At 33.4% G+C, this 27,447-nt stretch overlaps 1 protein-coding gene across 5 annotated transcripts in view; it reads right to left on the reverse strand.

The window, feature by feature from the left end:
- Nucleotides 1-3,265: 3,265 nt before the first annotated feature.
- Nucleotides 3,266-27,447, reverse strand: part of LOC149212441 (putative receptor-like protein kinase At2g21480) — a 448,846-nt gene continuing 424,664 nt past the window's right edge. For all 5 annotated transcript variants that reach the window (XM_089391848.1, XM_089391847.1, XM_089391849.1 and 2 more), the window contains 4 exons: nt 10,969-11,117; nt 5,577-5,721; nt 3,958-4,107; nt 3,266-3,843 (listed from right to left, as the gene is read on the reverse strand). In XM_089391848.1, the coding sequence (XP_089247974.1) occupies nt 3,694-3,843; nt 3,958-4,107; nt 5,577-5,721; nt 10,969-11,117 (594 nt within the window). In that variant the 3' untranslated portion in view covers nt 3,266-3,693. The remainder of the gene's footprint in view (nt 3,844-3,957; nt 4,108-5,576; nt 5,722-10,968; nt 11,118-27,447) is intronic.

Genomic DNA, 27,447 nt, shown 5'->3' on the forward strand with positions numbered 1-27,447 from the left:
GAACCAAGTCCGGCAGGAATTCAAAGAGTACTTGGAGTAGCTGAGATAGAATGCCACTAGGGAAGACTTGGAGCTAAATAGACAAAACATGCAGAATTTCATTGGTGGTCTTGTCAAAGTCAGAACAATGATGTTCATGCTAAAGAATGAATTGGACACAGGTTCTAAGATAGTGTACTCAGATGCCATGGAGGCTAGAGTCTGCTTCTAGCAAGACACTGTTATGCAGTTTTGGGACATCATCAAACAGTATCAAGCTTGGCACCAATATGTGACCAAGAAGTAGCAAGTGGAGGTTATTGAGCTAGACTTCTCCCAAACTCAAACATCATAGTTGTGTGTCTTTTTAGGCTATCAAGTTGTCTCTACCCTATTTTATCTTATATGGGTACAAGTGTAAAATGTAATATTATTTGTAATTATGTTGCAAGTGAAATTCCAAGTGCCAATATTGGAATATGAAGATTCATCATGTAATGTAACGTGTCATTTTGTAAAGAAGTTGAAGAGTCATGAGGGTAGTCCAAAGGTAACAAAGGGGAGTTGAAGAGTCATCCCCTCTTGTTATAAATATAACCTCATAACTCATGTAACAAGCTTTTGGGAACCAAGATTTTGGCTAGGCTTAGGCTTAGGAAGAGCTTGGCAATATTATGAAGAGCCTTGGTTTCTCCGTAGCGTAAAGCGAATATACTTCTTTGGAGGAGCAGTTGTTCTTGACTATAATGTTCCACTATTGTGGTTAGTGGTTGTCAATGGTATATGTATGAACGAAACTTTCACTTATAATTAGAGCCAACACACTTTCATGCATATGTTGTGAATATAGTAGAACTATTCTTGTTGTATTTGCAAAGTATGTTATTTAACTTACGCATATGCTTATGAACTATTTCGTTTGAATTTGTATAAATCTTGTTGAATGCGTGTTGTTGTATTAACTCGTCGCTTTAACTTGTGGACTATTCCGCATCTTAGCCTATGATCTCATTTCACTCGTGTGTTCCTTTCAAGTTGCCTACTATTACAAGCTTCCAAGGGGCACACTTCACTTTCCCTTAATGTGTTGGAACCTTCAAACATCACACTTGACTCTCCACAGGGTCACACACTTTCTCTCACCCAAACTTATCATACTTCCCTATGCGCGTTTTTGTGGTCAAGGCATAATGTTGCCACACACTATTGGGACTCCTACTCCAAACTATGTGAGGTCTAGTTAGGACTTCATATTGGGGAGATCCCTTGAATGTTGGCGGGTCCAACACTGTCAACACCTGCAAATAAATTTTAATTCAAAAAAACAATGGAAAATAAACAAGATAGCAGAATAATAAAACACAAAAATTGACACATTGTTTTACGTGGTAAAACCCTCATTGTGAGCAAAACATCCATGGGGCAATAATAATTGGTATTCTTATTATTCAAGGGAGATTTACAACAACAAACTCACAAGCATATATTATCTAACCATTCAACCCACTCTCCACTCATTTTATGTGTTCTTATTGAGTCTATGATAAATAACAACCTGTGAGATTATTTCTAAATCCGTTCACAACTTTTAAAGCAATTACATAAAACATAAAAATTCATTTTTATAATAAGTTTTTTCCAAAAACTTAGATTACAAAAAACAAACCAAACCAAAGGAACCAATTTTAACTATTATCTAAAAAATATAGAGAAATAGTTGGACTTCTACACCTTATTTGAGCAGGAAGACAGATTATCCTCAGGTGAACACTCCCTTGGAAAGGAAATTTCTACCCAAGAAACTTAAAGGCACATTCACATTAAGCAGAGGCCTAAACCTCAAAATCACTGGCTGGCCAAAATGTGGAAGTGGAATGTTCCTACGAAAATGAAGTGTTTCGTTTGGCTGGCCATTCACAATAAAATTCTCACCAGGGAGAATTTGGAAAAAAGAGAATTTATGGGTCTCTGATGATGTCCACTATGCAGATCAACAAATGAGGAGATCAAGCATCTTCTTCTTACTTGCCCTGTTGGTATATTTATTTGGGAAGAAGTCTGCGATGCTCTCGAGATCATTCCCATGGTGAAAAAGTCGTCCATTTCCAACTGTCTTTTCTGGTGGACTATTCACAATCCTATATACAAGGCCATCCGACTATACATTTTATGGGGAATCTAACATTGTAGGAATGGTATCATTTTTGAGAATAAAATCCAAGATTCCAGGCACACTTCCTCCAAAATTATGGCTTCATTTCTGGAAATCGACCCTTGCAACCTAGCTCATCGCCTTCGTCACAAGCTTCACAAGCTAATCGACACGCATCACACTGTAGGCTATTTCAATGGTGCCTTAGAACATGAACTGTGTGGCTGCGGTGTCATTATTTTCATGAGCCCATCGATGGTCTTTCAGTTCTATTGGTTCGGGGGTCATGGTATTAACAATAGAGCTGAGGTGCTGGGGCTATCGGGGACTTTCAAATGTGCCAAATGGCTTGCTGTGGAGGACACTTTGGTTGTCAAGGACTCAAAGATCACGATTGACTTGGCCAATAGGAGGGCCACTTTGCAAGTGTCTGCTCTTCTTCACTGGATGGAGCAGATTGAGAAGTTGAAGGCATCTTTCTCTTCTATTCAATTCTGCCATATATATCAGGAACAAAATGCCCCTGCTGATCGGCTGTCCAAGCTAGCATGCTCTGCCACTCCTGGGCAGATTCACTATGAACTCATTGTCAACAGTCAACCATCTGTGCTGGATCCATCCTACTCTAGTGACTTTGTCTCCCTACACTTTTCTCAGCCCAGGTAGATGGATAGTAAGAAAGGCATTGAGACCAGTCTGGCACGGGCGATACAACACCATTGTTCCCCAGTCTGCCATATTTTTTTCTTTGTTGTTTGTTATGACCCTACTCGTTTTCTTTTGTTATCTCGGTTTTCTCCACTAGCCATTACATGTGGAATTCTTATAATCTGCTCACTACAGTAACTGGCCAACTCAGTTAATTTTGAAATCTGCTCTCTACAGTAACACATTAATTGAGTTATAACGGCAGAATTTGTAACATCTTTTATTTTAATTAAAAGAAGGATGTTGTTTTTTCTATTGAAAAAAAAAGAATCAATGAGACTGGTATGATGTCATTTTGTAATCTTTTTAAACAAATCACCCATGCAAAAAAATTACTTGTATGTAGAAAAATGCATAGAGAAAAAAATATAAACATTTGAAATTTTGATAATTACAAGTTATTTTCTACCACATTCAAGGTGCTCATTAAAAAATAATTAGCCAAAATGAATAGATTAGAAGTAATACATATCTCACGAAATTAACAGCTTGAGATGTCCAATCCCCAAAAGCTTTTTCATGAATGAACTGAATTTTACTCTGGATGGAAATGCTGAATCACTTTGGGCCAGTAAAGTAGGTCTCCATGGAGAGTATGATTGTAGTAACTGTTACCAAACATTCGTGAAATGTATTCCAGACTTTCTAGCAAAGATACTGTGAGATTACCTTTCTAGTAATAGTCACAAATCATTACCACAGCAGTGAAATTCAATCAGATATATCAGTTAATGATTTATAATCAACGTTTACAATCTCAGTCAAAAGCCGCCTGTACAAACCCATATAGAAGGGTGAAAAAAGAAGATACTGAAAGAGAAATGGACTACTGCAACGAGGGCTTCCAGTCAATATCAACGGCCAGTGAGACTAGAGTCCATTTCTTGAAATGATCGCTGAGTTATAGAGCTACTCGCAAGGTCCTCATCAAAGCTCGGGTCCGTTTTTCTCCTCTCATAAGTGGTCTCGTTTTTAAGTACAGTCCCCAGTATGTTTACAACTTCCTATAAAACACACGACATAATCAGATAGTCTATCCAAAAAACAGTGTAGAAAACTGATGTTCAGCAAAACACAGAGAGGATCTTCAATTTCAACAGAATGTGCTTAAAACTTACGCTTATGGTTGGGCGCTCAGATCTCTCAAATGCAGCACATTTCAAGGCTAGTTCAGTTACAGTTCTAAAGCTCTGGGGAATTTTTTCGCGTACTAAAAGATGCGAGTCTATAATTGATTCCAAGTCATCCTTCTGAGATTTGGCCTTGACCTATTTTACATACACAGCAAAATTATTAATATCCATAGATCCATGAGAGTCAAATTTTAATGGCCAAAATTGGCAAATCGAAGTCAAAATGAAAGAGACGCATCATACTCTGAATTCCCAACCGCATCCGGTAATACTTCTTTATCTTACAAATAAAGAAAAGGACTTGGAAATGAAGTACTTGATGCAGTATTAACTATTCAGTAAACCCAAATATTTACGAAAAACCATTGGATTAGAAATAAAAATTATAATAAAAGAATTTATCCTTCGACAAAATAATTTCTTTTAATTCATATTGTCGTCTGTTTTTTTTAAAGGCTTTCTGAAATTTAAATAGAAAAAGTTCAAAATTTTTTATAATAGCAAAATAAATCAAAGTAAATCAATGTTAAATAGGTAGAAAAGCTTAATTTTTTTCATCCTTCTTATATGGGATGATATAGATCTACATAAGTTAAATTATATCTTAGATCTATATTGTTAAATTATATCTTTTACTAAACTCATAATGAACCAGAATTATCTTTCTCCTCGGACAATACTTCTTCCATTATTGCTCCCTAATCCAAAGTCTTTACTCCATGAACGGTCATGTGGTGGTCAAATAGTGTCTCCTGATCCCATGTTTTTAGATTATGGATTGTCATGTGATGCTCAAATAGCGAGCATAAAGCACCTTCAAATGATTAAAAGTTTGGTTTGTATTTTCATAACAAATTGGATCTCTTCCTGGCTTTTTACTTATTAATATTCAATCTTTAAAACACTGGATAAACCCACACTCGTACTGTTTCAGCAAGTTTGTGATTTGCATTCATACTAAAGATAGGTTTTTTGTTATTTTTGTTGTTGTTGTCGTCTTTATGTGTTTTTAGGTGGGACAAGGTAGTTTGTAACCAATTCCTAGTTCAGAGAAACAAATTAAAAGCTGAATGCATATACATAAGGCCTTGAAGCAAAAAGAGTGAAAGAAGGTATGCACCTAGAAACTACTCTACAAAGATACTGAGATCCATGCATTTGGTATTTTATCTATTATGGATTGTCAATTCACATTCTTAGATTCATGGGCTTTATAGTTTCTATTACCCATAGTATATAGAATTAGATCCTTTAAAACAATGCATGCAATTGTGTTTTTAATAGATTGCAGTCAACAATCAAGAATAACTAAATAGTATTTAATCGTTTCAAGTTTGCAGCAACTTTCAGACAGTTATAATCCTTATTCCATTATATGTTGGCTGGGGTTTTAACACCGTTTCCATCTTTGGATTACAGTTTAGATTTGAAATAAGTAAAAAATTCTTTATACTTAGCTATGATGTAATAATATAGTGTAAGATTATACAACTAGAGTGACAAATTCATGTAAAAAATGTAAAGAATGGTGAATATTATTATCGGAAAAGAAATGGAAACCAATATAATGCTATTTTCTTATGAGTTAAGGTAGGTGCTAATACCCATTCAACAAGATTGACTTCTTCCACGCGATCATGGTCAATAGCCTTTTGCCCTGTAATAAGAACAAGCAAGACTACTCCATAACTATATACATCACTGGATAGAGTTAAGTGTTTCCGTAGAAAATAGTGTGGATCCACATACCTGGCAAAAATGATACACATGATGAATTAATACCTATTTAGAAATAATAGTGAAAATAGCTTTTCTGACCATCAAAGTAATAAGTAATATATATTCATGCTAGAAAGGTATAGTTATGTACATATTTTCAAGTTGTAAATTTACCTTTATTCGTTACATAATTAACTATTTCAAAACGAAATAAAACATGAATCTTAGTAAATAAGCAAGTTGTTATTACGAACGAGGTCACAAGAATTACGAACTTTCCTGGATGAAATTGAATGGTTTGAAATTGGAATTAGAATTGTAATGTAGGATAATTGTCTATAAAAGTAATCTCATCTTCTTTATGTACAAAGAAACTCATTTTATCTAATGATCATGCAAGCAATCATACCCTGATTTATTAATTTGTCTATTTATCAATCTATCAATAATACAATAAGCTATCATTATGTTAATACATATCTTAAAAACTAATTCACATTTGACATGTCTTAATCTCATTTATTTATATGACATCACTTTATGCCATTATGTTTGAAGTATTTTTAGTATGTTGTTGTAGGGTAAATAGTAGTGGTTTTGGGTACATGGTATAGTGTACCCATGGTATTATGGTCTGTGGTATTGCATTTAATGGATCCTATAAAAAACTGGGAATACTTCATTGTAATGTAGGCCTGGAGGTGAGTGGTGAATGCTCATCCTAATGAGAGCTCATTGGGTTGGGTTTTTCCTGGATAAATATTATGTGTATTGTTGCTGGTTATTTTATTATTCCTCTATGTAAATCTCGATAAATCTCAGTAGTAATTTATTTCTCTGCCGTAAATTTCTTAACATTCCCTTGTATGGAATTCACAAATGAGACTAGTTTGGTGGACCAATCTCTACTTAGGAGTAAACCAAATTTCTTAACATTCCCTTGTATGGAATTCATAAATGAGACTAGTTTGCTAGACCAATCTCTACTTAGCAGTAAACCATAAGCTACGATAATGTCCACAACTACGATATTTATACACTAGTTAACTCGATGATCAAATGACAAATTGGCCAAAACCCTGGCCAATCAGCCAAGTGAGCCTTCACCACTCACCTCCAGGTCTACATTACAATGAGGTATTCCCATCATTTTATAAACTCCATTGTAACCTAAGACAACTCATGTTCCATGAGCATGATTTGGTTGGTGGCTTGCCCTAAACCACCACTTTAGAGAGCACATCTAATTATTGGCTGCAATCCACCTTTGTGTTTCAGCTCTCTTCATGGACCCATATACATCCCTTTGGATTAAGGGGAGGAATGTTGGAAACCTAATCATTAGGGTTATGTAAATTTGACACAATCACTTGAGTGGAAGGCAAAAAGCCTCAAGTAAAGATCAATAGTCATCAAGATTCCAAAAGACCTCCTAGAATATGAAACCAATGGTCACTGAACACCACTGAAATTGAACACCACTAAAATGTGTATTAATATGTACCATTGCTTAATAATATTCATTTCATCTTTATTCTAAATCTCCCTTCCAATTTCATGAGTTCCAACAAGTACAATTAGACTTTTCACCCAAAAATTGTGGCGCATGTTTATATATATAACAAAACATTATGACCAATTCACCTGTGCCCCTAACACCTTCATTCTGGCTTCTCTATCTAGCTGGAATAAACTCTCTGAGGTTGATCCTTTGCGCACCTGAAGGCAGAGAATTGAACTTGTGTCAAGATGAGGAGGACCCTGACTCTTTATGGTAGGCAGAAACTAAATCCTGTGCTTTAGACTGATGCGATGCATCAGCTCGAGGTTCCTATCCACATAGAGCTGAGAATTTTTTTGTTGTCACCACCCAGCATTCAACTATTTATCTCTCTAGATTGGATGAAAGCAATCTGAGCCATATATACCCTTCTCCAGTGGGTACATTCTTTGTTCCAATCATCATAAAAGAATCGAGAACAAATTGGCGTTAAATAACTCTTTCATTGTCAACGCACTTCAAATCCTATGGATGGTCACTTGCAAAACAACTTTGCCATTCGACTTTGGCTCAGTGCAATAAGGTTCTGTACTGCAGTGTATTTCACTTGCAATATTTACAACCCTATCAATTATCCTAGGAGTATCAACAGTTCTTTCAGGCCGGAGAATTCTACCCATTTCAATCTTCGAATCATGATGAACTACAAAAACGACTGTCATAAATCACAAAATGTTCCATTCGCTGTATCACCCAGGATCTGGTAAAGACATTCACGATCAGACCTCTTGTTTTGGCAAAACTTGAGCACATGAGTCTTCTCCACATAAAATTTGTGCTTGTGAATCTTTGCAACAGCCCTGTGCCATTTCATGACAGGGCCTGTGGTTCAAAGTCTCCCTTAATTTTCTCCTTGCTGCAGAGAATATCAAAAGATCTCTCAAGGTGTAAAATATGCGCCTGAATGCCCTCCAGGAGAAGTAGCCTTGAGCTTCAGCATTCAAAACCGCCAAGAGACCCTACTAAATTACTACTAAATGATGATTCCTCTCTTTTCCCTGTTTATCATCTAATCTGACAGCATGAGAACAGTCTTAATAAAAAACATCCGACTACAGAAACCAAAGAGATCCCCAAGGCTCGACCCTAACACGTCCATAACAAGGTCATTATAGCCACGTCCAACTGGCAACACCAAATCATCTTTATGTGGATAGGAACTTCCTCCTTGAAGGAGCCTGTACCTTTATTTGTAAAACGCAGTTCTGCCATCAAACTCTGTCATCAATTAGCAAATTCTCTTTAGGACTGTTTTCGCAATCAGGGTGGATAATAGTTGCCAACGTGCCTTGACAAATTTACCATCACAAAAAATATGTTTTATGGTTTCGAGTTTGCCATAACCTACACAAAGCCCATCCGTGAGCCCCTTCTCACTAGGCAGGCTTTGATGGGAAAGCCTGGTGGATTACTGGGGAAGGAAAGACTCACGACTTGTAAGATATTGAAATGGACCATATGCTATGCAACCTACAAGTCCACCCATCTTGTGAGTCGGAAGAAATCGAACGAGCTTTGAGAACCGAAGACAAAATATCTTGCCAGGTAGTAGAAATTTTGGGATCATATTACTAGATCTGCTTACGAAACACCCACCCTCAATATCTCTACAATGGCCTTGCATATCAATGTCCAAGTTGAACAAGTCCTTAATCGAAATCAGCCAACAATTTACTTGATAAAAAGCTTTTCAAAGAAGGGTGGGCTTTCTGTCAAGCTAACACTCTCCATTATTTCCACGAGCTTACCTCACAATTCCAAAGATTCTTCTAATATAAAACATCCGTCCTACTCAATTTGTGAGTTTAGACTGGTGAAAACTCAACAATGCGTTAGTATTGAAGCATTCAGCTCCAAACTGGGTCTCAAGCTAAATCCCAACCCGACCTACAACTGGACCTACTATGTGAAAAGTTCTCGACCTACTATGTGAAAAGTTCTAGATGATTCGGTTAGGAACAAACTTCTAAGTTTTCCAAATGTTTTTTAAATGATTTATAAATTTCAAATCAAATAGGTTAGATGAGAAGAAATGATAATAGGAAAGAAGAAGTAGTACATTGAGGAATTCAACCTTACATGTGATTTATAACAAAAAGAGTTCATTGGAACTAGCATTCCGTGTAGGGCAAAGGTTTTTATTGCTCAATTAAGGACCAACTGGCATCAACTTCGGTGTGAAACAAGATGGTGGAAAAGGCCTAAAGAAACTTGGGAAGAACAGGGGTGTACATTTTGCACCTCTGAGGCAGTGGAAGCGGAAAAACATTTCATTTTGGAATGTGATGCATTCAAAGATATCAGAGAAAGTTATGAAAACATGTTAGCATCAGTTTCTTGGCACTGTCTTTTTGGCGAGGGGATTGTTGGAAGGTTGTGCCAGATCATCATCAATTTGAATCGGAAAAAGATAAATTGCAAAAAACAAAAAACAGGAAAATAATGATCTCATAAACTATTTTTAGTTTCATAAATTTTAAAACATCATTTCATTTCACAACCTAATAAATTAGAAGAAATAATAATATCAAACAACCTAAACATACCACAGATTTTAATCACATCATAAAATGAATTACACCCGCATGTTATTGATGAATTACACCCACGTGTTATAGCAAAATTTTTCCGAGAAAGAATCCTCAATCATCTCATAACCCACTCACAACCCACTTGAAAACAAAAATAGCTCCCTATGAATCAACATTAAGAAGCCCCAAATCTCCACCTCCTTTGACATAGACATAGTACAAGTGTCTAGGTACCATTGGAAGACCTCTATCTCCACCATTGTTGGACCACAAGAAAGATTGAAGAATTTGTTCCACGCATTTGATTTGCATCCTACTAGATAGCCGACAAGACATATATATAGGTGAAGCCTAGAGGATTTTCAGCACAAAGATTAGGTTACTTGTAAAAGGAATATCTTTGAATTAATAGAAATGAAATTTGGTCTAATTTTTCTAAGGACATTAATCTCATCTAAACTATAATTGTGAAATTAATTTTAATTAGGATTTCTAGTTAAGTCAAAGATTCATTTTACACTTCAGTGTGATGTATAACTTAGTTCATCTCTTATCAAAATTGAAATTTTGTTAATATTGACCCAAATATAAATTCTAATTTTTAAAAAAAAAATAATAGCTATACAAATTTTTTATATAATACAAATTCATAAAAAAATTACATGTAAAAAACATTAGATCTCTCGACTTATATTAAATCTATATTGATCAACACACGATCACACCATATAATTCCACACAAACCAAATTCAATCTAAAAAACCATACATTCCAACCAACAGAGAATAAATCTTCAAATCAATAACAACGGACGGTTGTCGAAGCTGCACAAAATAAGTTAAGGTGGTCTCTTACCTTCTCCACCAACTCCTACGCCATCTAAACCAAGAAGAGAGCCATTTGCAAAGTGATTATATAGAGCCATTTGCAAAGTGATTATATACCATTTTAGAATCACGAGGAAAAAAAAATCCATAATCCTACTAAAGCTTGGGAACCTTCAAGGAAACAGCCGGTAGCAGCAACAATCAACATAGATGAACTTCTTTTAATTTTTCCGTGAAGAGATGATTTCAACAATAAATATTCAACTATAGTATAATCTTGTCACTTGAACCCAAATATTCTCTCAAAATTAAAGAAATTTAATAATGTATACAATCATAACATTAAAACAAATCCTACCCGACGGTGCCAGCTGGTCCCGTTGAAATGTACGTATTTATAAAATCTGTTGTGCTCCTCGAGATGCCAAAGTCCGATAATTTAGCATTCAAGTGTTCATCCAGCAAAATGTTGCTTGGTTTGATGTCCCGATGTATGATAGGAGGGTCCTGTACATTGAAATGAAACATTTGACATAGTTATTACTAGCATCAATGTCTTTGACTTTTTGTATTAGTAGTTACCTTGAGGGTGCTTATATTGAAATGAAACATTTGATTTTGTGGTTAGCATTTAATTTTTTATTGATTTGTTATTAGTGTTTTTTTACTAAAAACATTTAAAATTTATTCCAAGTTTAATATTATGAAATTAAATTTATTTTTATTTATTTTAAATATGACTGGTTGAAATGTCTCCCTCTTATTGTGTAATTATGGCAATATATGACTTTTGTATACTGTATTATTTATTATATCACTAATTACTATGCACAATAAATATAAATAATTTGAAAAATAACGTTAAATATTTAGGCCAATAGGCTTTCCTTTTCAATCAGTGCAGTGGTCAACATTTCTATTTTCTAACTGACATGTGGCATACTCTGATCTGATTGACATATGCCCATCCCACTGTAATTTGACACCTGTCTCTCTTGTGGATTTCCCTGTAATTTGGCACCTGTCTCTCTTGGCCTGTCTCGCTTGTGGATTTCCCTGTAATTTGGCACCTGTCTCTCTTGGTGGCGTTGGTCTCATCCATAGTTACCAAGTTCGTCCGTATCGGCGAAAAAAATATGTTAATTCGCGAGTTCGGTTCTTCGGTATTCCAATTCGGTAGGGTGCAATATTTTTCTCAAATTCCCCTGTTCCAGTTCGCTGTCTCCTGCTTCGTCCCTTAACTTGAATGTTGAACGTGTTTCTCGCACCCGAACATGAATATATAATGTGTTTCATTACACTGAACAATGGCCTGTGCTTCGTTACACCTAACAATGGCCATACACAAGGTATACGGTAAATAGATCTGCAAGTTTGATATATACACATCCACATGGTTGACTAAATAAATATGAATTTTTAAATTAGGGGATTTTCAAACCGTGTTTATGGTGTTGTACGTATGTAAATTTAAAAATATTGATTTTTTTTATTTATTTTGTAAAAAATAAAATTTATATTTATTTCATTAAATTAAAAACTTATTCTTCAATAGTTGAATTAGTGGAAATAGGTCATTGAACGTATCTTTTAATTGTTGAATAGGAATCGGTAATGTAAATTTTTAATTCTAACTTTGCTTTGTTTATCCATTGGAAAAATACAAGTTCTGATTTACGCAATGTTGGTGAAAATAATACAGAGAAGGGCAAAACAATTTTGGAACTAGGCAACCTTATTGGAAAATTGAAATAATGTAAAAAAAGGCAAAGCTAATGCTAAGATCAATTACCTTTTATAAATTTTCTTATAAAAAACGGTTTTTTTTTTTTTTTTTTTTTTTTTTTTTTTTTCTAATAAGAAATATCAACTTGCTTAATTCATTATGTGATTACAGAAGTTTGAATACAGAAAATATCAACTTTTTCTATCTTAACAAATTGATAATTTTTATTGGAAAAAAATAAAATATATATATATATATATATATATATATATATATAATTTTTATAGAAAAAATAAAAAAAATAGTAATTTCTATATTAGAAAATTTTATAAAATGACAAATTGCAATTAAGAAAAATGATAATTCTTACCTTACAAGAAATTATAAAATAGCAAATTGCTTGCAAATCAATAACTCTTATATAAAACATAAAAAAACAGTAACTTCTATTTTGGAAAAAAATCAACTTATACAGTTTTTATATTTTTAATTAAGATTTTGAATATAAAGATTGTTTATTTAAATTTATAAAAAAAATAAATATATTTAAGTATTTGTAAGATGTATAGTGTCGAAAAAATTTTCCGTATTGTATTTTATAGAGACGAATTTTTCCCGTATCGTATCGAATTCGAATTCGAATTTGGTAACTATGGTCTCATCACGGTGGAAGGCGGAGATCTAGCCATGAAGGTAAACTCTTTCACTGTGTTGTGGATGCGTCCTCTTAGCTCCTACATCTCCGTATTCCTTTAAAAGTGGATTGTCTGTACTTGCCTCCCCGTTTTCCGCAACCGCCAATACCCCTGTTGTTTCACTCGCTGCCGGAGGGTGTTCATAATGTCGATTTATTTTTGTGGTGCACGACCAACAAATTTTCCTGCACACACGATGACTATTATCCCTCCTTCAATTAAGGTGGGCGAATGTAATCTCTACACGATGATTATTATCCCTCGTTCTGTTAAGGTAGGCGAATGTAATATTTATGTGCGAGGAAATGAAAAAACATTCGGGGAAGAATGCAGTACGACTTGAAGAACTGTGTACTGCCTCGAGGAAAGCAGTGAGAATGGGCGAGACGTGGATTAAGGTCGAGAGGCTTGAGAAATCGCTCTGTCGAGTGTCCGGGCCTGTGTTCTTCAAAGGAGTTGTGACAGTGGTTGTGAAGCTATTTAATATAGTGGAACCTGATGTTGTTATTTTCAGCTAGAAATATTATCAGCAATGGAATCTCATTTGTCCCATGGTAAGTAAGATATGGTAATATTAATTTCATTTTTCATTTTTAATTTAAATTATTATTTGATTTTTCTAATATACTTTTAGAAACACGCCCTGCCCTGATCACAAAGAATAACAAACTAGAAAAACTACCTCACCAATACTACAAATCCAACCCAATTAGTATTCGTTACCACTTTTTAAAACCAACCCATATCCAAAAGTCAAACAACCATGTATTGTAGCAGCAAGCATTTACTATCAGCGATTAAAAATTAATCAGTATTCTTGGCCCAAACTGGGTGTAAATTTGACAGGATTTGCGCTAAGTTCCATGGCTGCAAACCTATGGCTCCTATACACAATTGTACTGACAGCCAGAGTGAAAGCCCTGACTACATTTGTTAACTGTAACATTGCCGAACTATGCTCGCCTGTAAGTGTTAACCAAGATTTTAAATTGTTCCTATCATATTATTCTTACATTCATTTATTGTCGTTACCCTTGCATTTATTTTTTGTTGTTCTAATGCGTTATTTTGATGGTAACGAGAATCAACTATTATCTGGATTGGATTGGAGCCGATAAACAAATTGAAGGGAATTGTGGACGCGGTTTATCGGCGGTTGTTTATATTAAATAATTTAAATAGATTAATTTTCCAAATTTTATCCAAGATTCTCACTGTCCTGTGTAAATAGTGTCATGAATATTCAAAATTCGTAAAATTCTTCCTTTGTTCTCTCGGCCAGCTCAAGAGGCTTTGACAACCGAGTCTTAAGTTTGGGTATTAGTGCATCCTCCTCTATTTTTCGTGAACAATTATTGGTATATATTCTAGAGAGGCAGAGACAACAAGTTATAGATTCCACTGAGTTATGAAAATATGTAGGGGTTGTTCTAGTGAAGCGTTTGAACAAAGATGAGCGGGTTGTGTTAACCCATGGAAAATAATAACTCAAAGATTTATGGATAAATTTGTTTGTTTTTGATTCTGTGAAAACTTGATAGAGTTTTTTATAGAAATTTATTTATATTTTAGCAGTTTAAATTTTAAATTTAAAAACTTGAAATTTTTTTCGAAGTGTTAAAATTTCCATAAACAAACAAAATAGTAGACTGAGGAAAAAGATCATTTCAAAGAAAAATCAATTTATCTTATAATACAACTTTTTCTATACAAATTTAATACAAAATTTTCCATATAATTTTAATACATCCAAGAAAAATATCATTTTACATAAAATCAATTTATCTCATAATTTAATATTTTAGACGTAAGTTTTTTTATTCCGGTTAAATTTGAATTTCTATGGATTATAATTTATAGGTTTAGTTGAACCAATGAAATTTTGTTCACATAATTAAATTTTACTTAAATCATGAGATTATCTTAGTTTCAATCTTTTATTTCAATGTCAATTCAATTTGAATTTTAAATTTTCCCACTTAACCTAATTGGGGATGGATCATAACCCTCTAAACCCAATGGTGATAAGTAATCAACTTCATCCAAGGGATTTAGCATAATGAGCAACTACCATAAAACTAAATAAACTAAATAATTTTACATTACTTGTTTTTTAACAATAGCTAGCTGTACACGGAGCCATGGCTTGCATACAAACTATTCCACACAGCCCCCTCTTACATACAAACTCTTCCACACAGCCCCCTCTTGGATTTTGATGAAAACATTGCTCCAGTGAAAATTTAGGAGTCAAAAGATTTAACTTATATATTTTCAATAATTCTTTTTATTATAATAAAAGTATTTCTTTAATATAACTCTGATGTGAAATGTGATGAACTTTAATTTATTATATTTTTTAGTTAAAAAAATAAAAATAAAATTATATAAAATTATATTTTTTAGTAAAAAATAAATTTTTAAATAAATAAATTTTTCTCAATGTAAATGTTTTTCACAAGAACTTTAATAACTTTAATAATCTCCATTGCTCGAGATTGTTGGGTGACAGGCTCAAAAAGTATTGGAATGATAGTCTTGAAAATTGTTGATTAGGTTAAATTTTTTTTTCTATCTTTAATTTTATTTTATAATTATTCTTTTTTTAAAATAAAATTTGTTTTCGTAATTACTCTTTAAAAGGAAATATTATAAATATAAAAATTCTTTAATACATGATACAAATATTGAACTTATTTTTAGACTTAATTTATAGTGCATATGAGATTGCATGTATGATGTATAGACAATCCCTCAAGAAGCCTAGTGATAGATTTAACTTCCAGTGCATATGAGATGGCATGTATGATGTGTAGATAGTTCCTCAAGAAGTCTCGTGATAGACTTAACTTACAGTGCATATGAGATCAAGAAGCCATCAATGATTAAGAACATTGTCGAAAATGCAAAGGAAGCAATTCATCTTGGATGGAGCCTTTTTTAGATCGCGGACCTCAACATAGAAATACTAACATTTCCTTCTGCACTATTTTTATTTCCTCTTAATTAAAAATGGTTTATAAGGCAATAGAATAGATAATGTGCCATTATGACCTACTTTGTTATGTTCTATGAATTATGGAATCAATGACATTTTCCATACCTTAATAGTATACTTTTGAGTTGTATATTTGTTTCATAAATATGAAGGCAAGCTAAATTGCATAACCAGTAACAATAGCCTTACCTTAATAGTATACTTTGATTTATTATATTTGTTGCATAAATATAAAGGAAAGCTAGGTTCCCTTTACTAATTGAAGTAGTAGAAGTATTTTGGAAGCTATATAAATTGGATTTGTTTTCAAATATGTATTTTTCTCACTAAGATGCTTATGCAAAATTTTAGCTTGGTAAAATAATATTTTCCATGACATATCAATTATTGACTTTAATTCTTAGGGTAATAATGTCCAAATACTTATTTCTAGGTATGGGAATTCTACAATTAAAATAATAGTCTTCCATCACAAATATTAATTACAAAGCTCAATGCTTACAGGAATAATGTCCAAAGATTTGTTTCTATGTGTAGCAATATATGGACCTACAATTCATTCTACTCTTGAAATATAAAATAAAAATAATAAAATAAGAAGTGTATATATATATATATATATATATATATATATATATAATTCAATGTGGAGACAATTACTGCTTTACATTGAAAATAAAAATTTAGATGAATATGCAAAGATGTCAAATTTTCCCATTACATGAATGAACTCTCCATCGTTTACAATTGAATGGAAAAACACTATTTACAATTCAATATAGAAAAACTACACGTGGTTAATTGAATTTTACTTGACTATCTCAATTCTTAGAAACCTATAATTAAATATGAATGCAATGTCTTTGCATAGTGATTTGATTCCTAGATGCATATTTTCTAACCTTTGAATTTGAACTTTTAACGTTTTACAAGAAGCCATGTATTAGCAATACAATTTTTAACCACATTACAATTTCTTGTTTTTTATAGCTGTTTTTGCATGCATAAATGGATCTGTGACACACTCAATTTAATTTAATTTGGTTGATTTTTAGAATGCATTGGCATTTTGAGTGTCTAGTATTTAATGTTTCAGCTTGCAGTTGTAATGACATTCTAGAATGCATGCTTTTGTTAACAAACTCTGATATACTTACAAATTATAAACTTAGTAAAAAAATAAACAAAAAAAATTAAATTTAATGTTTGAATTGTTATTGTTTGATTATGAAAATTAAAATACATGTTTTTCAATTTAAAAATTCTATCGGCCTCTCTTTGCACCTTTTGGAGCAATTGCTACTAATTACTATACCATAAATACAAATGGTTTGTAATTAAATTCAAAAATTCCATTTTCTCATTGGTGTAAAGTACTAAATAGACAATTTTTATGGGTTTTATTTTTTAATTTAAAAAATATATATTTGAAAAAAATATATAAAAATAGCATGTATACAATTTGTACAACTCTCATTATATCAATTTATACTCTAATGACGTGATGTGTATTTTATGGGTTTTATTTTTTAATTTACAAAAAATTAATTTAAAAAATATAAATTTGAAAAAAATATGTAAAACTAACGTAATGACATGACATGTGTACTATAATATGAGCATTATACCAAAAAAAAAAATTGCCATCATTCAATATTAAATAAATAATTATTAACTTTTTATCATTCTCTTCAATATCAATTATATATATATATATATATATATATATATAACCTTTATCTACTAAAAAATGTTTAATTATATTAAAAAAATTAATAAAAAAAAATTAAACAAATATTCATATAACTCATTTTACAATTTTATTATTTTTTTAGAGTACATACAACACATCATGACATTAAAATATTTTATTAAACTAAGTGACAGGAAATGCTAGCTATATGACCTTGTTACTAGCATCAATGTCTTTGACTTTTTGTATTAGTATACTTCTACTTAAAAACTGTAAATTATAAAATAAATGGAAACACACTGCCTTCTTCTGCGTATTCCTTGTAAATAGTTATTAAAATTAGAATCCTTTTCTCAAAAAGAGGAGCATACATAAATGTGTATATGGATTTAGGCATGTAATCATGTATTAAGTCGAATTATAAAAATAAAAAATGGATTATGATTTTAATTAATATTAATTTAACAAGATTATAAATAAAATAAAATAAAAATTGTGTTTAGAGGTATTTATAGTGAAGATGTAGCTATTAAAATTAGAATCCTTTTCTCAAAAAGAGGAGCATACATAAATGTATATGGATTTAGGCATGTAATCATGTATTAAGTCGAATTATAAAAATAAAAAAATGGCTTATGATTTTAATTAATATTAATTTAACGAGATTATAAATAAAATAAAATAAAATTTGTGTTTAGAGGTATTTAGAGTGAAGATGTCCTTTAATGTAGTAGATGTTGTAATAAAAAATAATAGTTTGGCTTAATTCAATTTCTTATATTGTAATTATTTTTTATGAATAAAATTATAACAATTTTTCCTAAAATATATATATTATTTTTTATTAATAAAATTATAACAATTTTTCCATATATATATATATATATATAGAGAGAGAGAGAGAGAGAGAATTGTATTACCTTTGGAAATTGAAATTTACATGGTGAGATTAGATATTTAGGTCAGTCTTTCACTAGGAAGACCTGAACATATCCAAAAGTACACTCTCCTTAAAGAGGAAAGGGATAATAGGGATAATTGAATTCTAACATAAACAAAATTAAACTAACTAAGGTGGATAAACTGACCTAAGTGGCTTTGTACATAATCATCTATAAATAAAAACAAAAAGTCCATAACCAATACCATATCAGTAAGTGGCTTTGTACATAATCATCTATAAATAAAAACAAAACGTCCATAACCAATACCATATCACATCTAAGTTGAAGGATTTGTATTTGATACAACTTTTGGAACAAAAAGTCCATAACCAATACCATATCACATCTAAGTTGAAGGATTTGTATTTGATACAACTTGGATGGGTCCTTTTGGGCCCTCTACCTGACCATATCCAAAAGTACACTCTCCTTAAAGAGGAAAGGGATAATAGGGATAATTGAATCCTAACATAAACAAAATTACTGTTGACACCTAATCCTCGTCGATTGGGTGAATTTGGAATGTGAACAGTCATCAAGAAGATGAACTGATCAGTCACATTCATGTATATAACAATAGCTACCTAATGAAATAAATGAATCAGTTTTTCTGCCAAGTCTGGAGTTACTCTTGGCCTGACATGGTATCAGAGCTCCCAGGTTCTAAAAATAGATGTAACTCCTCTGTCTGCCATATCCCCTTTGTCCTGCCATATCCCCTCTGCCATATTCCTTTCCAGCGCTGCCTCTATTCATAACGCATCTGTCCATATTCAAAAAAAAAAAAAATGATGCCATCTTCTCTCTGCCATCCGCTCAGCTTGTCGGATTTCTTGTTCTGGCTCAAACGTTTTTGCAGTCCGAAAGTTCTCTGCTATGTTAACGCTCTCTGTACCCTAACGTTCTATGTGACATGATTTTCTGCTACATTATCTCTCTCTGTCCTCTCTGCCAACGCTCTAGTGCTCTGGCATCGTTTTTTGGTTCATGAAACGCACTGCAAACTCACTTACTACACCTCATTACTGAACGTTGTTTTGACATTATTGAAACGCTGTGCTGCTCTTTTCATTCCATCTCAAACGTAAACGCTGTGCTACCCTTTTTCAATCCATTGAAACGCTGTAGGATAATTTGTGGCAGCGATATTTAGCCTGCTCTCAATTGCAGTCATTTCCTCAAGCGCCACCGAATCTTCTCCAATCTGCTGCAGCTCGGGCATCAGGGATTTACCGAAGGGATTGATTCCTTACCAACACGATATGAATTACCAAGAATGGCAACGACTTACTACCTGGAATGGCAACGACTAAACCAGGCCCGAGGTCGATGATACTAGTTCTGTCCGACATTCAATACAAGCAAACTGCTGCTACCGAATTGCGTGTTTTGAAGTTTGTCCTCCATTATGTTATAGTTAAAATTCCTTTAATGACAATATATTAATTCTGTGCAAAATATTCGATGCATGTAGTTATATGCAAGAGAGGATGCATTAAATGTTAACGTTCACTGATTCGGTCGTCAGGCTTTGGAGGCTGTGGGGTCTAAACTCAAACGATATGTTATTTTGTCACCAAACGAACCTTAATCCATGGTCTGACATGGTATGAGAAAGATATGGAGTCTCTTACAGTTTAAAATTGTGGAGTCGGCGATTGGGAAGACCACTGAGATATTTGAGCACCACAGATCTTTTGTTGAATTTTAAACTCGTGTGAAAAGATTGAGCATCCCATGCTGTTTACTGCTGCGCATGCATGGAATGATTTTTATTGGTAGCTGTGTACATTTTTGAAAGTCATTTTTTGTCTGTGTATTGAAGTTGTGATGACAGTGATTCAACGGGTATATGAAAATCTTATGTTAGAAATTTTAGTGGATGATAATACCCTTTGAGAATGCCCTTTTGAGTACATTTCTACTATATATTGGCATAATTTTTTTTTTATCAGCAGAAGTATTTTTTTTACAGAATGCATTCAATCATCTCTATGGTAGGAATAGTTCTCACTGGCAAGGAGAACTATCCTGAATGGTCCTGGATGATAAAACACACCCTCATCTTCAATGAGTTGTGGAAAGGAGTGTGTGTCGGAGAAGGAGACAATGACCCAGTACAACCTACATCAGACAAAGAGCTCGTCATTTGGGATAACAAGAACAACAAAGCATATGCATTAATCGCAACATCTGTAAATGAAGAAGTAAGTCGCCATATTTCATCATATTCAACTGCCTTTGAAGCTTTACAAAAGCTCAAAGAACTCTATGGCTCACATTCTGCACTTGAAGTTGTTCAGCTCATGATTAAACTCTTCACTCTTGAACTGAAAAATAATGATCCTCTTGCTCTTGCATCTGAAGTAAAATCCATAATGCATGATATCAAATCCACTAAGGTTGAGTTGGATATCCCTCTTATTGCTTTTCTCAAGGCACTCTATCCTACTTACTCCAATTATCTTGAGTCTCTACAAGCAATTGGAAATCTTAAAGATATAACCTTTGACTCTCTTGTGAAAAAGTTTGCTGAAAGAGAGAAAGCCTTTGGAAAGAAGACAGTCCTTGAATCTTCTGAAGAGACTGTTTGCCTTGCTCATAAAGAAAAGCATTCTGCTCAAGATTCTACAAGAGGAAGAGGTGGATGAAGAGGAAGAGGAAGATACTTCAGAGGCAGGGGGGCAGACATTCTCAAGGAGAAAAAGCAGATCTGCATTGCATTCGCTGCAAACGAAATGGATCACATGATGCTTCTACATGCAAGCTACCATGGGACAAAATTGAGCAGAAAAGAAACCAGCAGAAAGGTAAAACTGATGATACAGACAAAGGTAAAGCACCTGAATCCGCTCACTATATTGAGGCACAATGTAACATTGGAGTAAATGAAGATTTGTTTAATGCTTCACTTACTTCTTCGAAAAATGATTGGTTGCTTGATTCAGGAGCAACCTGTCATATGACTCATTGGAAAGATTTTTTTGAAGATTTCACTGACAATGTTGATGGAGCAGGTATATTTTGCAGATCAGTCAAAAATCAAGCCATCAGGGCTTGGCACAATCAGGCTTAAACTGCCCGGTCTTCCAGACTTTCTTCTGGATCATGTTCTATATCTCCCATAGCTCAAGAGAAACTTGCTGTCCTTGGTCCACATCCGCCAACAAGGTCACTCCATTCATATGTTTGATGGCAAGCTTGAGGTAAGAAAAGCATCTGACCACTCACTTGTCATGAGGGGAATAGAAGAAGAAAGATTTCTCAAACTGCAAGGAACCTCTGCTCATGCACAACATTTCTCATATATTTCTCATCATGAAGAAGGTACACTTCCATCAAGTTTATTATGGCATGCTAGATTTGGACATTTAAACTATGACATTCTCCGCTTATTGAAGAAAAATGGTGTTACTGGTTTGCCTACAATTCCTAGGAAACATAAGCAATGTGATGCTTGCATTCTAGGAAAGCATAACAAACAGTCTTTTCATGATTCACATTCAAGAGCATATAGGAAGCTTGAACTCATTCATTCTGATTTATGTCACTATGTGGACCAATCACTGTTCCTTCTGCAAATGGAAATAAATATATCATGACATTTGTTGATGATTACACCAGAATGTGTTGGGTTTATTTATTGAAGAACAAATCTGATGCTTTTCAAACATTCAAGAATTTTCATAAATGGATTGAAAATGATGCACAATCTCATATTGGGTCTATTCGCACTAATAATGGAAAAGAATATACATCAAATGAATTTGAACACTATCTTCGCCAACATGGGATCAAACATCAAACAATTGTGCCTTATAATCCCCAACAGAATGGTGTAGCTGAAAGAATGAATAGAACAATCTTGAATATGGTACGATCCATGCTTTTCTTCAAAAATGTAAAGATAATGTTTTGGGCTGATGCTATTCTATGTGGTGCATATATAAAGAATAGATGTCCATCTAATGCTATAAGAAACAAGACTCCTTATGAATTGTGGTATGGACATGTTCCTTCGGTAAAACATCTCAGGATATTTGGTTCCACCTGTTATGCTTTGATACCAAAGGTACATAGAAAAAAACTTGGTGCTAGAAGTCGTAAGTGTATCTTCCTGGGGTATTCAAACACCTCTAAAGCATACCGCCTCTATGATGAAGTAAATAAAAAGTTTGTTGTATCTAGAGATGTCATTTTTCTGGAATCATTCAAATCTGACAATGTTGTTGAGCGGCAACTTGATCGCTTGGATAGATTCGCAAAAACGAAATCATTTCAAGAATTTGATAATCAGATTCCACATCTTGAAGGGGGGATTCCTATACTAGAACAACATGTGGAATCTTCTTCTGAAGAACAATCTCCTCTGCATGAAACTCCAACAACGGATGATGCTTTAAGTGATATAATTGATAGAATTGGGAGACTCAATCTTGATTCAGTCCCAACTCAATCAACAGAGCAGCCTGGACCATCTCAGAAAGGTCCCCCAAAGTGGCTGACAAAGACACTTGAAAGTGTTCATCCTGATGAAATTGGAAAAACAGGAACCAGAAATTCAAACCGACAAAATGGAGGTGATGTAGATGACTCTAATTCACCTGTTGATATGGATGTTACTTATGATTGTGAATTAAACTTGTCTACAGATTTTGAACCAACTTCCTTCAAAGAAGCTGCTTCTCATGATGAATGGAAATAAGCGATGAAAAAGTAGTATGATGCCCTCATAAAGAATGGCACTTGGAAGCTGGTTGATCCTCCATTTCGAACCAAACCAATTGGCTTCAAGTGGGTCTACAAGAACAAGTACAAAGCCGATGGCTCACTTGACAAGCACAAAGCTAGGCTTGTGGCAAAAGGTTTTGCACAAAAGGAAGGGGTCGATTATGAGGAAACTTTTGCCCCCACAGCAAAATGGGCCACCATTCGGACACTCTTTGCACTAGCAGCTCAGAACGGTTGGAAAGTCCATCAAATGGATGTAAAAACTGCCTTCTTGAATGGAGATCTAAAAGAAAATGTTTTTATGTCCCAGCCTGAAGGATTTGCTGTGAAAGGACATGAACATAAAGTATGCAAACTTGTGAAGTCCTTATATGGCCTCAAACAAGCACCACGAGCCTGGTATGAAAAACTAACTGAGCATCTTCTGAAACTCAACTTCAATCATTTTGATCTTGATGATGCAACTTTATTTGTCAAGAAAGTTGGCAAAACAGTTGTATATCTTGTGGTATATGTAGATGATCTTTTAATGACAGGGAACAATGAAAGCTATATTGCATCCATAAAGAAAGAATTAAGAAAAAGTTTTGAAATGACTGATTTGGGTTATGTTCATTACTATCTTGGCATTGAAGTAACCCAACATCCAAAATCCATATTTCTTTCTCAAAATAAATACATTGGAGATTTGTTAAACAGATTTGGCATGACAGAGTGCAATCCTCTTTCTACTCCAATGGAACAAAACTTAAAGCTCACATCTATTGAAGGAAAGGAATTTGAGGATGCAACAAAGTATAGACAGCTTGTAGGAAGTCTCATCTACCTCACTACTAGTAGACCAGACATTTCATTTACTGTTGGAATCCTCTCCAGGTTCATGCAAAAGCCTTGTGAGGGACATTGGTCTGCTGCAAAAAGAGTTCTAAGGTACTTGAAGGGAACTCAAGACCTTGGAATCAAGTATACACAGGTGGACGACTTCAGCTTGATTGGATACTCTGATTCAGACTTCGATGGAGACAAAGAAACCGGAGTATCTACTTCAGGATATGCTATGAGTCTTGGATCAGGAGCTGTTTCTTGGAGATCACGCAAACAATCAGTTCCAGCAGATTCCACAATAGAAGCAGAATACGTGGCAGCAGCTGAAGCAACGAAAGAAATTGTGTGGCTCAGGAAAATTCTTGAAGATTTGTAGGTAAAACAAGTACAATCAACTCCACTCATGATTGACAACACCTCTGCAATAAAGTTGGCCAAGAACCCAAAGTTCCATGATAGTACAAAGCACATCAATACTAAATATCATCTGATCCGACATCATGTTGAGGCCAAAACAATCCATCTCCGTCATTGTTCCACAAATGAGCAAATTGCAGACATCTTCACCAAAGCGCTTGGAAGAGAAAATCTTGAAAGATTCAGAACGATGCTTGGACTCACCAACATTCTTTCAGATTAAGGGGGGGAATGTTGACACCTAATCCTCGTCGATTGGGTGAATTTGGAATGTGAACAGTCATCAAGAAGATGAACTGATCAGTCACATTCATGTATATAACAATAGCCACCTAATGAAATAAATGAATCAGTTTTTCTGCCAAGTCTGGAGTTACTCCTAGCCTGACAATTACACTGACTAAGGTGGATAAACTGGCCTAAATGGCTTTGTACATAAACATGTATAAATAAAAACAAAAAGTCCATAACCAATACCATATCACATCTAAGTTGAAGGATTTGTATCTGATACAACTTGGATGAGTCTTTTTGGGCCCTCTAAAGTACCTCCCACTACTGGAGGAATGCAGATATAACATCCCTCCAAAATCACTCAGAAAATAACTATGCATTACTACGAATTACAAAGTATATATATATATATATATATATATATATATATATATATATATATATATATATATATATATTGCCACTTTTAGAAACATTAGAGAAATTTTGAGATCTAAAATGGCTCTCCTAAGGAATATTATAAAATAATAGTGAAAATTATAACATAATATTAGATTACATCATCCATTTTTGGAGGGGAAAAAGAAAAAACTAATTTTTCAACTCAAATTTTCAACTTATCTCCCTACGATTTTATTCAAATTTCAAGCAAGAACACTCAGATGCGGAATTTAATTTTGCATCCATGGAGTACCCATGTTGCATACTTTCAATGGGTCACCTATTACATGAAAAAGGTGAAATAGATGAAAAACAATTGTGTCTTTGAAAACAATTGTAAGCCGACAAATCTTTGGATTTGGGACTAAAAAAAAACTCCTCTTTCAAACTCTTGCCACTCCTATTATTTTATATAGATGTGAAGTTTTGGGTTACAGTATATCTAGAGAGTCATGGAGGGAAATTGAACAGATCCAAAAGCAGTTTATAACATACAACCTCAAGATTAAAGGAAATATTCCTTACCCTATCCTCTTGATTGAAAGTATGGCTTAAACTAGGTATCTTATGAATAAGAAGAAAGTACACAACATGGACACCAAGAGATTTCCTAAAATTGCGTCAAACTCTAGTCAAAACCCCCACTTATCAATCAAATGAGGGTGGTATAAAGATTCTCAATCTTGGTTGGACCACTGGGGGATAGAGGAGTTCATGTTGCAAAATCTAGATAATATTAAAAATATTATTACTTCCAAATTTAAGGAGAAATTGTGTGGAAATAAAGCTCTGGAAGGAAAAAGGAAACTAAACTAGGATATTATAAGAAGGTGATCAAACAAATTTCAAAAAAGAAAACTATCTCTTTATCTTGACTAATGTTAATAAGAAAATGAACATTGCCAAGATTAGAACTAATTCTCATGAGCTTCATAGTGAAACTTGGCATTGGTCAATTCTCAAAATGCCATGGGATGAAAGAGTTTGTCACTAGTATGATCTTAAAAGGGTTGACAATGAAAAACACTTTCTCTTAAATTGTTCATCTTATATTTACATTCAACCTAATTTTCAAAATATTTGTCACACTACCAACCTTCTTGACCTTTACCTCAACAAAATTGTCGTCATCCAAAGTGTTTCTCTCACTTCTTTTTTTAGCATAGAAATAAAATGTTAAATAATTTTGATTAATCTTTTACCTTCTTAAGGTCTAATAGACTATATAAATATTAGTGGATTTTAATAATAATCATCATAAATAATAAGCTTAATTTTATTCATAATAGTATTGCATTGAAGTGCTTGGTCTAATAGATTATATAAATATTAGTGGATGTTAATAATCATCATCATCATAAATAATCAGCTTAATTTTATTCATAATAGTATTGCATTGAAGTGCTCTCCACCCCAATACAAAAGAAGAGATATTGTAATGTAATGTTGTAATGTCTTGTCCTTTTTTGTTCATTTTGATTGGGTCAAATTACATAAAAATTAAAATGAAAATAAAATGAAATCAATAAAATAAAACAAAGTTAATAATTAAAATAAAATATTCAATTTACAATTCCTAGTTTTTATAACTCATGTTTTTTCCCCTGTATTCTTCTCTAATATAGTTTGTTTAAAGGCATAAAATTCTAATAAATTTTCCTTTTTTCGAAAGAGAAATATTTAGTTGGTGTTTTGAGTGCTATTTATCTTTGCTATATGCCTGCCCAAAATGATTTCTGTAAAATTTCTATGGTTTTTTCATAAATCTCTAACCTCAGGGCATGTTGCGTGGCATGAATAATCTCATCAAATATAAGGGTTGTTTTCCACTAAAAACCAAAACTCCACACCCTTGGTCATGTAGCACTCATAGATTCAACCAATCTTATTAATGAACATATGGTAGACTCAAAAACTCTTCCCAAATCTTCACAACATCGTTTTCCACTGTGCCTTCGGATGTTGGGGAGCTTCTCCAAAGGGAAACTTTAATTTCCAAAACTAGCAAATTTATATATTGAGTATCAATTCTCTCATAGTGATATTTACATTAGTGATAATGTTGGACAATGGATAATATGCTGATTTTTTTTATATTAAATTATGAGTTTTTCTTTTAAAATAGTGCTTAAT

Source organism: Pinus tabuliformis, chromosome 1_1 (assembly GCF_031772625.1).
Source record: "Pinus tabuliformis cultivar Carrire ecotype Pingquan chromosome 1_1, CPIR1, whole genome shotgun sequence".
Taxonomy (NCBI): Eukaryota; Viridiplantae; Streptophyta; class Pinopsida; order Pinales; family Pinaceae; genus Pinus; species Pinus tabuliformis.